The following is a 17,884-nucleotide window of genomic DNA, read 5'->3' on the forward strand; positions in this document are numbered from 1 at the left end:
TGTTGTCAGGGTGCTTCTCGGACTGTTGGTATCGCTTAAGACTGATAATCGGTGTGTGTTTCTGTACCATTCTCTGATTTTAATCCTAGAATGTCAACAGTTTTCTTCAGCTTTGGAAACTCTTTCTTTACCTATATCATTTAGTTTGCCCCTTGAAAGGTGATGAAATAAGTAGCAAGAAAAACGTGGATTGTAAGCAGTTTGATATCTTTGCCATTTTGAAACAAGTGGATGAATATTTCATTAGGATTGCTTTAATTTTTGCCACATTTGTCACTCCACTCTCAGGTGAAATTATTGACTGAAGCTAGTTGATGGTTGTATCGATAGGACAACGCTTTGATCCAGTTTAAAACACGCTCATTATTTTCGACACGAAAACCTACCATTCTTGCACCCTGTTTATAAAGTTATGTGTATATCAATTCGACCTTGGCATTTATTCCTTTGCCTGTAGGGTTCTTTGGTTTTGAGGAAATTGTGTAATGATTTATTTCTTTGTTGATCTGTTTCTGCATTTCGTTCATGTCCTCGTACTCAGTGTTTGGCATGTTAAAAAGTCTGGACGCCATTTTGATTTCCCAGACGCACGTGTTTAGAAACAAACAATTCAAAGGTACAGAGGGATAGCCTTTTGGTATACGAATTCTGGCCGTTCTTCAATACAAATTATGTTCAAAGTATCAAAAAATATCACTGGTATGTTGTCTAGTGCATAATTAAATGTCCACATACATTTTCTCTCTGGCTACGTTTTGTCGCCATTTTACCTCAGGCTCGTGCTTGGAAAATTTGTTTTAATGTTTAAACATGTGAATATTGAGAATATGTAAAAATAAAACTTGTAAAAACATGTATGTATTTAGAATGTACATTTTAAACCAGGAAGGTATCAGAAATTATCCTGGACAATTTTGTTGTCTTGGTGTGATATATTCTCTGACTGATGAGTCCCGGGAGACAAACCGACATATATAGTCATCAGATTCATTTACCACAAAACATGGCACGGTCGTATAACCTTGTGATTTTCATACAGACTTACTTTTCAAATATGATAGGCTGTAGAAAACCACAAGATTTATCTGCATCATATAACTTGTATACATTACAGAGTTGGTCGATTCTGTAGGTCAATGATAGCTATTTAAATCATTTGAAAGGCGAATGAATTTAAAATACCTTATTAAAATGTAATGAACTTGATTATTGCCAAAGAAGATTTCATAAAGATTAGATCTACCATACATACGCAAATATCATCCATCGCCTTGAATGTGCTCATATCAAAATATTAAAAAAATGTAAGTAAAATTTTGAAGTTTTGGCTAAGAAATAGCGATCCAAGTAAATTTGGGAGCGTATAATTCTACTATGTGACGTTTTGGCGCCATTTCGTTTGTATATTTGAAGAGAGGGTGTTGCCCCCAAATGACTTCAATAGGTAAAAGTGTGTCATCTTCCACTTTATTTTTCTTGATTTTACTAGGCCAAATTTATATGCTAATCGTACCTTCTCCTTTACAGTATTTGCAGAATTAATTTCATTGTTTAATATGACTAACTATGAATTTGTTTAAAATGAAAATTGTACACAAAATTAACAAGACCTAATTTTCTTTACAGAAATAAAGTTCCTGAAAAGACGATATGTGTACCAAATTGATGCATCAAGTCCTGCAAGGAAATTTGTTGGTTTTTGTGAAATAAAAGCGTGATATTTTCTCAACAATAATGGATGTTTTGAGAAGACTAACTCATGTATTCATTATACAGATGTAGTTGAAACCCCTGTACCATCAACATGTTTGTCAGTAGCTTGCCTCGATTTAAAAACAGACTATACACAGAACAAGCTCTTGCGTATTGAATCAGTTGAGATATATAAACACCATATGCAGGTGATAATGGAATATTGCTAAATAAATATGGGAAGTTGACGATGGAGAAGCTGAAATCATCCCGCTTGTCATACAGTTGAGTTGTCAGTTTGCCGATAATGTCTACTTTCAGTAAAATATCTAAGTATGAAGCAGAAGTGGACGACTCTGTGGTGTCTTTAATTTCGAGCTCACAGGGATAGGTGGAATCGACATATGAATGCAAGTTATCTATGAAGAGTCCGCTAAAAGAGTACGGAGGCAAAAAAGGGGACTCCTGGGGCTAGCATATTTCACCCTCAGTTTGGGGCTTTAGGGTTACGACCTGGGGTCTCGCAAGGGAGGGATCACTTTTAGACTTTTTTAAGCAATTGCGTAATGGTGTTGGAATAAAGTAAAACTGCTAAAGGATTAGAAAACGATTATGTATAAAACATACAGCCTTAAAAGGCCTTGAAGGGCATCGTGTAGGGTCATAATGTGCTAATAACAACTTAATCTTTAAAGAGCCCGTTAAAAGAGTATTCAGGCAAAAGGGGACCCCTAGAGCTATCATCTTTCATCCTCAGTTTGGGGCTTTAGGGGTACTACCTAGAGCCTCCCAAGGGTGGGGCCACTTTTCAGACCTCTCTAGTAATAACTATTGACTAAAACAAAGAGGCTTTTGCAGTTGAACAAATCTGATAAACAACTAGAGAACAACAAGGTCAAACACATACAACCCTTAAAATGGGTCCCATAGGCCTCTAAGGACAATTGAGCTCATCTGAAAGTTCATGATTTTATAGGTTCATAATGGAGGCTAATAATAACCTAATCGTCGGAGAGACCGCTAAAACATTATGCAGGCAAGAAAGGGGACTCCTAAAGCTATCATTTTCCATGCTCAGTTTGGGGCAGTGTGGTTACCACCGGGGACCTCCAAGGGTGGGGCCACTTTTCAGACCTCTCTAATAATTGACTAAAGGGTGTTAAAATAAAATAAAACTGATAAAGGACAAGAGAACAATGATGTGAAACACTTATAATCAATAAAAAAGATCACTTACATGTAGGACTTTAAGGGCATTAGGTGTTTGTACCTCGAACTGCCTGGGTAATCTACCATGCAACACTGGATCAGTGACGATTGTTGCCAATGTCACATCGTTATTCAGTGTTTCTTTCCAAACGTTCTCAGCTATTTTAGCCTCCTCAAATTGAGCACTTTGTTCGAATATTTCTTGTTTCATTTCTAGATCATTGAGTGCTCTTTCAACTTCTTGTTTTTCTTTCAGTTTTCTCAGTTTTTGCTCAGCAATGTTTTGCCAAACGTTCTCAGCTATTTTAGCCTCCTCAAATTGAGCACGTTGTTCGAATATTTCTTGTTTCATATCTAAATCATTGAGTGCTCTTTCAACTTCTTGTTTTTCTTTCAGTTTTCTCAGTTTTTGCTCAGCCATTAGCCTCATAATCTTGGCGTTTTGAAGTTTAGAAAATGATGACGCAACATATCTTACAGATCGGCGGGAGCTGCTGACTATATAACCGTCAATATCGAGTATCAAATCTTGGTGCATAGGGATACGCTATGGAAGATCATGAAAAGTTACGGAATCCCATCATGTTTAGTCAGATCGAATGTATTGTGCAAACCGGGAATGGACAAACAGAGTGGTTTCAAGTGAGGTCAGGAGTGAAACAAGGGTGTAACATGTCGGGATTCCCATTTATCCTGGACTATGAGAAAAGCTACAGCAGAAAACAACACGGATATAAGATGGAAATTTACCAGCAAGTTAGAAGACCTTGACTTTGCTGATGAAATTGTTCTTCTATCAAGCAGCAGACATCAGATACAAACAAATACTGACAACGTTAATGAAATAGCAGGAACTACTGGGCTTAAGATCAACACCCGTAAAACGCAAATGATGAGGATAATTCCAACATCAAGTGCACCAGTAACTATGAATGGGAAATATCTGGTTGATAGATTCATATATCTCGGTGCAACAGTCAGCAAAATTGGTGGGGTTACAGAAGACATGAAAAGGAGAATAGGCCTTGCCAGGATTGTGTTTAACAAGCTTAGCGAATTCTTGAAAGACAGCCACCTTGGAAGAAAGACCAAATTGAAAATATTGAGATCAAATGTTGTATCAGTCTAGTTATACAGGTCAGAGACATGGACGGTTACAAAGGGAGATGAAAAAGATTAGACTTATTCCTCCATTCATGCCTGAGAAGGATATTGAAAATATATTGGCCGGAGAAGATCCACACCATCAATTTGAGGAAAAGAACAGAGATGGATAAGATCAGTGTCTTAATGAGAGTAAAAAGATGGACCTGGATTGGACATGTTTTGAGAAAAAATGCACATAACACACCTGAAAGTAGAAGGAAAAGAGGTCGGACAAAGGAAACGTGGAGAAGAACGGTGGAGGGAGAAAGAGAGCAGCTAGGGTTTACAAACTAGAGTGAAACAACAAGAGCTGCACAAGACAGGAAAAACTGGAAAATGTGTGTTAGAGGCCCTATTCTCCAGGAGGAGGGAAGGAACTAAGTCATTTTAAATCATTAACTTACCATGGAAAATATTAATAAAGAAAAATTAATAGAAAAATAATTATCATACTGAAAGACTTGAATTTTCAAATTTTATATCCAATGAATAAAAGCCCCCCCCCCCCCCTCCCCCCCCCCGAATACAACATACAACATTGTCAAATATAAATTAATTTTTCCAACAATTTTGACAAACATATAGCCTTCTTAAATTGAATTTACTTTTCTTCGTAATTTAGTTTTACACCTGGTATAATACATGAATGTATTTATGTATCACATCAAATTTTAAAGCGAACGAGTCCGGTGTGTATAGAAGGTTTGCCTGATTTGGGATGAATTTATGTGAAAGTTCGTAGATTTAGAATACCGATATCCTGTGGATTAAAACAGAGCATATATATATATATATATATATATATATATATATATATATAATTTCATTTTGTGCAATAGAAATGGTATCATTTTTTTTGCTTTATTTCTGTGCAGATATAAATATCTAATACAACTCTCTCCCCTATTCATACCATCTTTCATACTGACAATATTGATGAAAAGCTTTAAAACATGAAAATGTTATAATCAATATTTCCCCCTTTATATTATAAATTGCTTTCTTCAAACAAAGTGCTCCACTCTGTCCTTTCGGTATTGATATATTCAAATAATTAAAGATATCTTCAATTATTTGAGTTAATGTAAATTTTGCGTTTCATACCACAAAGCCTTAAAAAGTCGGGATTTCGCACTGAAGTACATGCACGTGTATATTGAGAGTCTCTCTCGAAAAGAACATTTTAAACGTATCTATACAGACGTATTTGGCGAAACATGGCATCAGTGTCTGTCAGCTAACATCCAAGGCTGTACTCGTCAATCCTGGTACCGAAAATACATCACTGTCAACGTTGAACGATCCGGAAAATCTTACTCAGACATTCCGACTTTGACATTAGTGTGCAGGAAATGGATGTCCGGTAACAGTATTGACGAGTACAGCCTTGGATGTTAGCTAACATACCCCACTTATGGGACAGAACACTTGAAACCTACCTGGAGAAATATTGGGACAGACCAGGGAGCTACAGATCTTCAGCTAGCTAGGATATGACAATAATCGTTCAGATTTCAAAATGCAAAATAATGTGTATAAAAGGGGACGACATCGGAACTCATTCATTTAACAAACAACTACGACGTGCATTTTTTGCGTTGAACGAGAACTGAATCACAAACCCTTTTTATGGAAGGCTTTCATGAAGTTTGCCATTCAGTTCTTGCATTCTATTATCGTTGCACAGCAAAATATATACAGTTAATTCTATAACAATACATGTAGATAAGGCTCTTGAAGGGAATTCAGGTTATCATATTATACAAATGACAATAGTGTATAGAAATTCATGTACAACATATATTCCTCGGTGTTTTTCAAAGAGCTAGGTTCGTGACCTGCGTAATATTTCGTCTTGGGATATCGTTGTTCACCAATACATGTTCATTAGTTCACGGCTAGTGATACCCAGGACTAGGGCAAGGATGATCATTGAATAACTAATTGTTACCAGTGATGCATCTGAACTTTGCATACTGGTTGTTGTTGATCTGCAAAAGACAACAAATTAATTATATCAATATTTTAATCAGACACCTAAATGCTTGATTATCTTTTCATTTGAAATCGAATTCCTAATGTTTGTTGGTTGTAGTTTCTGGAAGATTTACAATTTCTCGTACTCGACTTCGTAAATGATAAAAAATATGATGCAAGATACACCAAAATGAAAGCATAAAAAAGAAAATGAGTGACTCTATCACGCTGAGAACCCACAGAAGGACAAATATCAAAGTTAAAATTGAAACTCTCCAGAAAGAGAAAAAAATTGCATTCTAGTTAAAACAATCAATCCATAAATTCCAAAAATGGGTTTTCGATGTGCTCATTTATAAGGAAGATTGAAAAAAATACTACGTTGCGTATTTAAAATCACGTATAAGCAAAAAACGCACAAAATAACAGTAATTTAACTTTTCCAAGCAGGTGTTCATATGGAGTGGGCCAAGTCTCCATTGTGAACTGAGTAAAATATGTTACTATATGTTCAGGTGTAAATTGTTTTGTAAATAAAAGTATGTAGACTTGATCCACTCTGTGAAAAAACGTATTTCTTGTCATCTAACTTTTGTCGTAGTATCAAGAAAACTTCTATGTCCACGTCGAGTGAATTTATATAACTTGAAATTCGGAAATTGTTCATGGGATGGAAAGCCGGGGTGGTATAGCGACAGACTCGTTAACGTTTTTGGATAGGCCAATATTTCATATCTGTGATTCGAATACCAATTTGTCCTACCTATTTTTTTGTATGAATTATTTGACTTCCCATAATTATTTGTCTCTGGCATTTTATGCGAAGTATTACTCATAGCTTGCAGTCTTAATGGCGATCACAAGTAATAGTTTCCAACATGCAGCTATTGCATAAATGTAAACAAGTATGGGACCTCCTGTGAAGTATGGATGTTATTTATGTAAACGACACGTTAAAAGTTAAAAGAGAACAATTTTAACAATGCTTGATAAAGTTACTTGAAGAGACCATGACAAAAGCCAAATATGTAACCAGTGCAGACTGTTTAAAAGGCACAATGAACTCGCAGTTCAGTACAAAAACAAAAGCAAATCAAGTGTCTGTTTCTCTCCCAGTTGTATTTGCTGGGAAGTCTTAACAGCAAATGTACGTTCTGTTACGGTAAAACCGACCTCAGAGTTGTACCAAAAGAAGCGAAAACTGATGCCTTTATCATATTCGGTATATTAGTACCAGTAGGTTGAATTGTAAATGCTGTTCAAAACATTTGTTGGGCAAAAACTGAATCCAAATCAAAGCATTAATACTGCACCATACAGAAGAAGCTATTCCACATTTGATTTACACTACAAAACATCCGAGGTTTCTCATTCACATTAGTTAACATGTCAACGGAAATGCGGAGCACTTACTGTTGAACGTTACGCGCATATATATGCATTGTCATTTGGTACCATAAGTACTCCGGGCATAATTGTAATTACCGGTATGTGTGTGTGATAAAAACCGCTTAATGTATGATATACATTATGCTACCTGTGAAAGTAATTCTGATGATGAGTTTGGTAAAATTTTCTTCTTAGAAGTATGATCTATATATTTGTTTTGAATTCTAAATAGTTTGGATAGCATTTTAGTACGGTATTCTATCTTTTGTAAATACGGGTACCATCAATGCAGATTTTAAACTCCCGATTCGCGACCGGTGCCCATTTATGAATAGGCTTATTGTTCGCAAAGTTCAACCATATTCTTAGACACTTTATTTTCAACAGAAAAAAAACACACTACAACAATTGGTATAGAGTAATGCAGAGAAAGATTTCACAATTTTATGAGACAAAGTAAACTTCTTGTACTTAGGTAGCCATTCACCCTCATTTTTTCATTGGGGGAAACCTACGAGGTTAGATCGTACCATACTTGTAAGATATAATTCTCGTGGGTTTCACACGATGTATCATTTGTGAAATCAGTGGTAGATTAAGTGTCATCACCTTTTATTTTACAAATTTGGGTATAAAGAAAGAAATCGCACGTACAATGAAATTGCATGTTCATTATAGTTATCATGTAAAAACTAAGAAAATTGGATCCTTTCTAACAAAGATAAAATTTACATACATGTTTACGAACTAAACTAAATTAATTGTATTTCGAGATATCGAATACGATGGTTAATATAACTTTTCCATACTTCTAATTGTAAAGGTGCCAAAATATTTTTTGCGGGAAAGAGAAGGAAAATACTGATAATGATGATAAACCGAAAGTTATAATGGCCTAAATATAGCCATATCCATCCAAAGTAGCATTTATTCCCCAACGAAGTTAAGTATCGAAGTTATTTCCATCATAAATGAAAATTTCTAAGTATAGTATCAAAGCTTTTATCATAATTATAGTAAACGATAGTATCAATAACCATAGCAACTAATGTTATTTTTCTATAAGGTTGAAGTAATTTAAAACACAAGAAATACCTATGCTCATAACTGTTGCAGTCATTTGTTCCGTTTTCGTATCTTCCATATCCTTGACCTGTAAATAAGCATCGATGTTTCTTAAAATTTCAAGCACACTTTCACATGCATGTGTATTTATTGCCATTCAAGGGCCCAGAGAGGCTTATTAGAAATAGTAAAACATGTCAAATTATGCATAGCATAGAAAACAACGGAAGGTACCAAGGGACGATGCTTCAGAAACATTACATGTATATTACACCATGTTAATATATTGTAATTATTTATTACCTTATAATACCAAAATCATATTAATTGTTCCACCTTATACCAAACGTTGTCATCCCAAGAAATATATGCACTATGTAAGTTAGATGACTACTTGTATTATGAATAATTTATCCAAACAGGTTTAATGTGTGAAAGATATTGGGGATTAAACAGTGTAACCCATGGTATATTAATCACAAAAGGTAAATAAATTTTGACAATTGCAGTAACACCATTTTATTCTCGTTATTCATCAACCAAGTAAATTTATCATTTGGGTGTAGATTAGAAAAAAAAATGTTACAACGTTCACTAACTCTTGTTTGTCTTCATTGATGTTTTCTCAAAATAGTAATATATACTCATTTTGGCTTGTTGAACATCCGTTTGAGTTAGTCATATTGATCAAATAGAATGTATTGTATATCAAGTGGTAAAGAAACTGGAATAAGCACACATAAACCTAGACGATATGAATCGACCTTAAAATCACAAACCGACTCCATGTTTTTAGATTCTCCGATTGTATTACTAACCTTAGATTTGCTCAAGTCTCTATGTTGTTTTTTTTACTTTATCATTTCGTACAAATTGTATTGTAGTTTCAGAAATCTAAATACCTGCTCTCTACCATATTATATATCACAAAACAAACTATGTTTGGCATTATCAAAAAATATTAAAAAGAGCACTGAATATTAAACATTGAGACTTGAGCAAGTCTATACTAACCTCAATACACCTTTTTCTGAAAGATACGATAATGATAAAAGAATACTATCTCATGTTTTAAAATTGAACATCATTTTGTATTGCAATCCGATTTTGAATGAATGATGTTTAATTTATTCTAGCAATATGTTTTTATTCATTACAAAAGTTTAAACCTACATGCAGGATAAAAAACTCTAAAAATCAGAATATAGCCTGCATACTTATTGTGTTGGATAGGTACCGCTTCTTAGGACAACATGGTAGCCCTTTACAACTGGTATCTTCGGAAAATGTAATTCTTGTTCCGCTTGCATCGATGATAGGACGGTAACCCTACACAAATAACCATGCATATGTTTATTCTTTATGACTTAATGATACAAATGATACAGACACACTTTACCAACAAAGACATGCAGCAAAATAACAGATTTACCAAAAGCTTTGTAAATGTTGTACTATAGACTTTTCCCCGTGTAAATATTATCCCGAAGAACCGGCAGGTTAGGAACCCCTCCCTCCCCGGAAAAATGGACCCTGCATAGAATCCCCCCAAGAAGAATTAACACAGGCCCATCGACACAATATAGAATTTCCCCCAAATGACAGCACGTCCCCCTTAGATATCTATCCTTTTCCGGTTCGATTACTAGAATGTATAAAACAATATCAATTGAAAACGTGAAATCTTATGTTAAAATTCATTTGATACAATTAGGTATAAATCACATGTAATATATTAAATTAAACATAAGCAGATATATAATTTCGAAAATAAATTTTCGATCTAAATGATCGATTTGCTTGACAAATGCATAAACGAATATCATTTGATGTTACTGTATAAGATGAGAAGGAAATTACTTTTCCCTCTATCATCTCAATCTGGGACACGACGATCCATGTCAACACGGATCGTTAAAAACGGAGTCTGACCGGGACCTGGATAACTACAGAACTTGACACAGCGTTAGACTTATGGTATCGTCTAAACCGCAACTATGAACTCTGTCATTTTCTACAGAGCATTCAGGATTTGTTTCGATCGTGCATTGACACATTTTGAAAATTAAACAAGAATCCTTGGATTCCCAGATCATTGTCAAATGAGCGAACAGAAATAAGATTACACTGCTGAGATCCGACAATCGAAAGGTATCTTTATGTATCTTTTAGACATTGAGGAAAATCCCGTCTGAAGAACCATTGTTAAACTCTTTCTGAATTGTCTGTGGGGAAAATTTGCTTAAAGGTTACAGTCAGCAAAAAAAGAAGAAAAAAAAAACCCCCACAAAAAACCCAAACAAAACAAAAAAAACAAAACAAAAAACAAAAATAAAACAAAAAAAAACAAAAAACAAAAAAAAAAAAAAAAACCACGGATTACCTCACAGAAGAAGAATAGCAGCAAAAATTACAATACGCGACTTCAGAAGTAAAAGGGCCTGAACTCTTAGAAAAATTCTCAATCATTTATCAAGAGAAAGAAGAATTTCTGGAAGACTGTCCTTTCGGAAACGTCAACTTAATCCGACCATCGCGAATAGTTTTGGAGGATGGACTGATGTATTGAGCGGGGACCGTATCGTAAAATAGATGTCCTAAAAATTAAGCGTTGGAGACCAAAGGTGGGTAATCTGTGTGCAAAGTCAAAGGTTTGACTCTGAGTTCCTGTACCTCAAGAATTGTATCGCTCCATACCTTGGAAAAATGTTAACATGGTGTTCGCACTGTCCCCTTGGTGTATGATATACGACAAAGGGTTCATTATTATGACATTCTTCCTGATGGTTATTGAAATTGCGTCTTTAGAAACGCCAGTTTGCAGAATGAAATCCGTCTATTCCCACTTATGCCCGATTATCGAATCGGCTAGCGTCTTTTCAAAAGACACCTGACAGCTTAATATATTATTACCTAACTGGGTTCCGGTGATAATATGCGTTGTTTTTATTGCCAATTGTGTCTTAGATATTTGGAAAGTTTCGACAATCCTTGGCTATAACGTGACTATTAGAATCTGCATTGTGCTCTAGTGCTGTGCAATAAAAGTACGATATGGGTACGACAAACTTTCAACGCCTATACCAGAGGTAAAACTACCCTTAAAGGATACCAGGAACCCTACTTGTATATAGAAATGTCACACTAGTTAAGAACGAGACTTGAGATTTGCTTTTTTACCTTGTAGACATTTATGTTGTTGTGCTGTGTGAATCTTTGGGGAACAAGCAAATTATTAATAAAACTGCAATGGTCTTCCTTAACAAATTGCGTTAGCAATAAACTGAACTGATGCACGCATCAAATCAATCATTGCTCTCATCAATTGAAGTAATGCATGTATCAATATAGTGGATTTATTGCTTCAACCTACGCTATCTTTTGATGCTTGCATATTGATACATTTATGATTAAGCACAACACTGTCTGTCTTGAGAAAAAAGTTTTCCTTGTATATTCCCTTTGTTCCATACCGTGGTCCAACCCAACCTGGGGCAATAATTTGAGCAAACAAATGTCCAATATATCCAAATCCCTTATTGTGGTTCCACCACACCATCGGGATTGTTATTTTTGCATCTACATTCATTAAGGAACCCTTCACATAAGTTTTGTATTTTCTGGTTCAGTGGTTCTTCAGATTGGAGATCAGGTCTTCCAACAGTCTGTTGGAATTCCCATGAGCACGAATAGTGCTCTTTTACTGGCTGTTTTTATATTCTTATGAAGCAGGGTTTATTCAAAAGCTTCTACATGAGAAGATAAAATATCTTGATGTGGCCTTCAACTGAACATTTAGATAAATCGACGACGTTTTATATATTAAGCATTCCCATCTTCAACTTTCCATATTTATGTAGCAATATTCCATTATCACCTGCATATGGTGTTTATATATCTCAACTGATTCGATACGCAAGAACTTGTTCTGCATATGATCATATTTTAAACCGATGCACGCTACTGGCAAACAAATTGATGTTACAGGGGTTTAAACAATCTCGTGTAAATTCAGCATTTCGAAATTCTATGGTTGTTATAATGATTTTGCCAAAACAACCTATCATTGGGTCAAATGCTGTCTGACGTGTTTTATTGACCAATTGTTAGGCAGTTCTTGACTCTTGACACACTGATTTGACTACGAATTACATCGTTTACCAGATCAAGAGATAGGGGTCACTGAGGGTGTGACCGGTCAACAAGGGATGTTCCGTCCTCCTAGGCACCTGATTCCACCTATGGTATACCCATGGGTCCGTGTTTGCCCAACTCTCTATTTTGCATTTCTTTTAGGAGTAATGAGAGTGATCACTGTCATCTTCACCTTTCATTACCTTCCCCGTTTTTCCCTATTCTTGAATATCCCCCTTTGGAAGTGAAGGCGCTCCTTCGTTTGTACAAACTTGAATTTTCTACACATAGGGATAGTGTGTGCTATGTTTCGTTGAAATTGAAACAATGGTGCTAGAGAATATGAAATTGTGAAAAATTTGACGCAAAGAAGACGTGGCAAACAAAACACATTTATTTGTCGATAGTTGATATCAAGAACAATTGTATGTAAATCAATGATTACATGTAGTAATTGTGCGCGAGTTTTACAATCAAGATCATTGTTGTCTGTCAAACTTGTGGTTTTACAAAGCAGACCCCAAACCTCACACCCTTTGCAAATGTTTCCACGTTGTATAGATTCAAGTTTTTTGTATCCCCGCGACTATAATCCGGGTATATATATTGTTTTTCCTGTCGCTCTGTCAAAAATTTTAATCTTGCTCATAACTCATATTTCATATGCAAATTCCTTATTTTGGTACCAAGTTTTTTAACCAGGTGAACTTGGTGTTTAACCCACGAGTACATCTAAGAAAACCTATTCAATACATCCTGGACTATTGCAAGTAATGTTTTCATAATTATGTTCTTTGTGGTAAGCCCTTAACATTCCATGCATAAAAGGTTTACAAGGTCATAGATCATGCAAAAAATGTTAAGGGCTAACCACAGGAAAAAGTGAAGGTAGAAATGTCATATATCATGGTATGGCATGAAAAGTTATTGCCATAATTTATATACACAATTTGGAAGCTCTACTTTAAATATTTCATAAGATATTTAATGGTTTAGGCTTTCTTAAAAGTAGGAGGAACTTGAAGGTTGACCTTCACCTTCTCCAGAAAAAGCAAGGTTATGTTAGCTATAATGGTGTTGAGGCCTGTTCTGAGAATTCAAGTGCGGTTATGACGTGATCATTTGAGCCGAGGATATGGTCATAATGTGAAAATCAACAGAGGCCAAGGTGACTCAGATGAGCGATGTGGCCCATGGACCTCTTCTTTTATAGTAGTAGCGAATGGTAGGAATGTAAGCTTGAACTTAAGAACTGAATGCATGCCATGAAAAACGAACCTAGCCTAATCAATGATATAGGAATTTGAAGTTTGGACAAAAGAGAAATGCTTAGATAGTATTATGTTACGTCTGACGAAAAGTTTAAACAATATTAAAGACAACTTCTCCAGCTGCCATTCCCGGACGTATCAGCCAAGGAAACATATGTAGCCCGTAGAATGTCTACAAATTTTTCTCAACAAGTTTCAAAGTGACATTGACCTTCGACCTTTTGACCCCAAAAGCAATACGCTTTATAACAAAGCTACAGGTGTACATATTTGGTTTAATTAGTGACACCTGCTAGTTAAATTAAGCGGAGGCCACCAGGTATTAAGTAGCGGTCGCAAGTTAAATAAAGTGGTGACCACCATATAAATCAATATTAATTATCTACCCTTTCACTTAGCGCCTTTCGTACAAAATACATAGTGTAGTTAGAACTACGCGAAATATTCTAACAGAATATGTTGCATACCAACCATATTAAATCATTATCTTCTCTATGAGACACAAGAAACGGCATAGTTCAGGCGAGGTAAGCAACATTTTCAGGTATAACGGACCTTTTGTCTGTCTGGGATCGAGTAATGAATAGGATCCCCTGCGGTATTCCAACCAATTGTAACATTCGCCCTTAGTAGAGTAGAAAAATAGAACTCAAAATATCTCCCGAACCCTAGGAGCCACCGGTTGGTACCGCTACAGCCCCAAACTGAAAGCAGTAAATGATAGCTCTAAGTGTCTTCTACCTTCCCTTGATCATCTTCCCGCCTTGTCTTCAAAGATTAATGTTCTAAAAGCAGGCACCAAACCCCTTCATTTTCTACGAGATACCAGAAATGTCAAAGTTCAGATGAGCTAACAAATACTTCCAGGTATCACAGAGCTCTTCATTACATGGCATTGAGTACCCCTTATCATTCTCTACCTCAATCAATGGATGCATTGTCCCTGTCTCCAATCATAGAGCAGAAATAGGGACTCCAAATATCTCCTGACCCCCGGGAGTCACCGGGTGGTACCACTATAGCCCCAAGCTGAAAGCGGTATATGATAGTTTTAGGGGTCCTCTACCTTGCCTTGATGTTCCTTCCGCCTTGTCGTCAAAGATCACAGTTCTAAAAGCAGTTATAAAATTCCTTCACAATGTCAAAGTCAGTTGAGTTAATTCACAGTTCTTGATAACAGTGGCCGGATGGAGGTATTATTCACCAGATATTACAGAGGAAGTGTTTGTTTCATTATTTAATCATGTTTCCTTGCACCACTTGCTCAAAAAATTTCTTTTGTTCATTTCGTTTGTAAGAAAGCAATGATTATCACTGTTCAGGTGAACTAATTTACAGAAAAGGTTTTTGAATGTAATATGATTTCAAATGGATTGGCACATGAAAATGGGATCATTTTTGAGATAATAAAGCACCCCACATGATATAGTGTTCCCTATCATATCAATATATTCTGGTGAGCTATATTATCAATGTGAATTTACTTTCGTGCATGTTCATGTAAGGTGGCAAAATTAATTGTTCAAAAAGATCAGAAAATGATAAGTGTGGTCAATTTTATTTCTTTCCATCCTTTCATTACGAATTACTGATATACATTCAATTCACCATTGATGTACAACCTCTCATGTGAGCTAAGTTGCTCATGAATGTTGCGATTGACATTATTAATTCCAAACATGAATCAAATTAAAATTTCCTTTAAAATAGGTTTCAGATTAAATATTTTTATATGAGTACTCTCAGTCCTTTGATGGTTTTCCTTAGTGGCTGTTAGCTAACGTGCTTATTGGCTGCTGGTTAGTGGCTGCTAGCTTCAATCTGGTTGATGCACTAAATGGGCTAAAATACGTGCAATTCGGAAACAAGAGAGGGAAAATTCTATTCGAAGGTGGGTTTCCACTAAGAGGGAAACTCTTCATTGACTTTTTTCAATGAGGAAAATAAGATATTGAAGCGCTTTTTCCTCTGATGGTGAAAACCAACCCGGACCCATTTTCCGGGATGGGTGGGGTGTTTCTATAGGAGAATAAAGTCTGTACTACGGCACCGTCATGATCTAGGATCATCAAAGGACTATACGCGGTAAATATGTCATACAAAAGTATGACGAAATATTCAAATCCACTTTTTTCCCATATAACGGAGGTGCAATTGCAACGTATATAATTATATAGTATATATTCATTCATGCATTCGTATGTTCCTATTTGTTTTCATTGTTACCTGGTAATACCTGTCATTGTATTTTAGATGAGACAAAGACTTGATTTCCAACTAATAAACAAGGTTGAATATGTATAAGACCATCATAAGGATAATGAAATTTAAAAGAAAGTCACGCGTTACAGAGTCCCATTTCTCTCTATTGTCTGTATTGACTCCAAAGAGACAATGAAATGAGATATTATCATATCTTACGGTGTTTAGCTCACCTGAACTGAGAGTTTAAGTGAGCTTTTCTGATCTCCTGTTGTCCGTTTTCTTTCCGTCTGTCAGTCTGTAAACCTTTTCCATTTTCGACTTCTTCTCCAGAACCACTGAACTAATTTCAACCACACTTGGCAAAACATTCTTGGGTGAAGGGTTTTTAGATTTGTTCGAATGAAGGGTCATGGTCCCTCAAAGGGGAGATAATCACGAAAATGCAAAAATAAGGTGGGGGTCATTGGAAAATCTTCTTCTCAAGAACCACTGGGCCAGAAGAGCTGGCGTTTACTCGAAAACTTTCTGACATTGTACAAATTCAGAGTTAAAACCATGACCCCGAGGGAAGGTTGTGACCACAAAAGGGGATAACAGTTTTACATGCGAATGTGTAGATGATCCTCTTCTCAAAAACCACTGTGCCAGGAAAGTACAGATTTATATGAAAGCTCCTGTCAAAGTGCAGATTCAAGTTTTTTAAAATCATGGTCACCGGGGGTAGGATGGGCCATAATGGGGGAAATCTTGTTAAGAACCATTAGGCAATAGAAGTTTACATTTACATGAAATCATCCTGACATAGTGCAGATTCAAGTTTGTAAAAATCATGGCCCCCGGGAGTAGGTTGGGGCCACAATAGCGATCAAAGTTATACATGCGAATACATAGATGATATCTTAAAATATGGGCCAAGTTGACTTGGGTGAGCGATGTGGCTCATGGGCCTGTTTAGAAATTGTCTATTTACCTCTTAAATGAAAATTGATTTGATCGAGACTTATATAAAGTTAAGCAATAAATCAATCACCTTATCTATGGATAACGGATTGGCACATATATCTAGCAGTTTGTCTCCTTCCCAGTTCGAGATGTTGACGTGCAATTCATATCCATTGTAGCATCCAATGTTGCTACCATTTGGGTGTATGGCAGCTATCTCTCCCCCAATCTGGAATATTAAGAACTGAAAATGTTATTTTTAGGCAATTCGTGATAAAAAAAAGTAAATTAATATTTTGTATGTCTATGAGTGTGATATTTTATGCTCAATTCTAAGTAGAAAAGGAGAAATGATCATTCAAGTGAAGATACCTTTGTCAATTTTGATTCAATTTCGATTTCACATCTGATACAAAAAGGTCCATCATTCTTCTTAACACAAGACCGCGAACAGGTGCGCTTCGCTGGAGGAACGCACGTCATGTGTACCTTGTTCTTGCATGAATCTGTTCTAATTTCTGCTACGATTTTATACTTTTGGCTGAACACCTAATAGTTAATTCAACGTATTCATTATACATGTATACTTTATACCAGTTAGAATATGCAGTAACTGTCTTAACGCATTATGAAATGACAGATAATTAAACTCTTTATTGATTGAAGTACTAGTAGATGCTTTCTTTACCTTGGAGTTTGACATTTCTTAAGAAAATCTTAACGAAGTTAATTCATGTCATCATACTAATGATTGCTTCAAAACTACTAAAAACATTAATTACAAATGCATTCCTCGCAGTAGATGTACAGAGACTATGTAAATGAAAGTTTACCTCGAATATATTGCAATTAAT

The 17,884-nt window shown here is 35.7% G+C and overlaps 1 protein-coding gene across 1 annotated transcript; it reads right to left on the minus strand.

The window, feature by feature from the left end:
- Positions 1–4,912: 4,912 nt before the first annotated feature.
- On the minus strand, positions 4,913–17,566 carry LOC125653554 (uncharacterized). Its single transcript, XM_056144586.1, has 5 exons — positions 17,403–17,566; positions 17,119–17,259; positions 9,696–9,807; positions 8,509–8,566; positions 4,913–6,038 (listed from the first exon to the last, which is right to left on the minus strand). Exons 1-5 carry the CDS (start codon positions 17,511–17,513, stop codon positions 5,918–5,920), a joined length of 543 nt encoding a protein of 180 aa, XP_056000561.1. The 5' UTR covers positions 17,514–17,566; the 3' UTR covers positions 4,913–5,917.
- Between the last annotated feature and the right edge of the window lie 318 nt (positions 17,567–17,884).

The sequence above is a fragment of the Ostrea edulis genome, chromosome 7 (assembly GCF_947568905.1).
Source record: "Ostrea edulis chromosome 7, xbOstEdul1.1, whole genome shotgun sequence".
NCBI classification, from domain to species: Eukaryota; Metazoa; Mollusca; class Bivalvia; order Ostreida; family Ostreidae; genus Ostrea; species Ostrea edulis.

Bases quoted from the DNA above. Each gene is read 5' to 3' on its own strand.
- LOC125653554 (XM_056144586.1), bottom strand. From the start codon at position 17,513: ATGACGTGCGTTCCTCCAGCGAAGCGCACCTGTTCGCGGTCTTGTGTT. The intron at 9,808-17,118 runs GTGATTGATTTA...TTATTTGTGTAG, and splicing joins ATCCGTTATCCATAGATAAG to GGTTACCGTCCTATCATCGA. The intron at 6,039-8,508 runs GTATTTCTTGTG...TGTCTTTTGCAG, and splicing joins TGCAACAGTTATGAGCATAG to ATCAACAACAACCAGTATGC.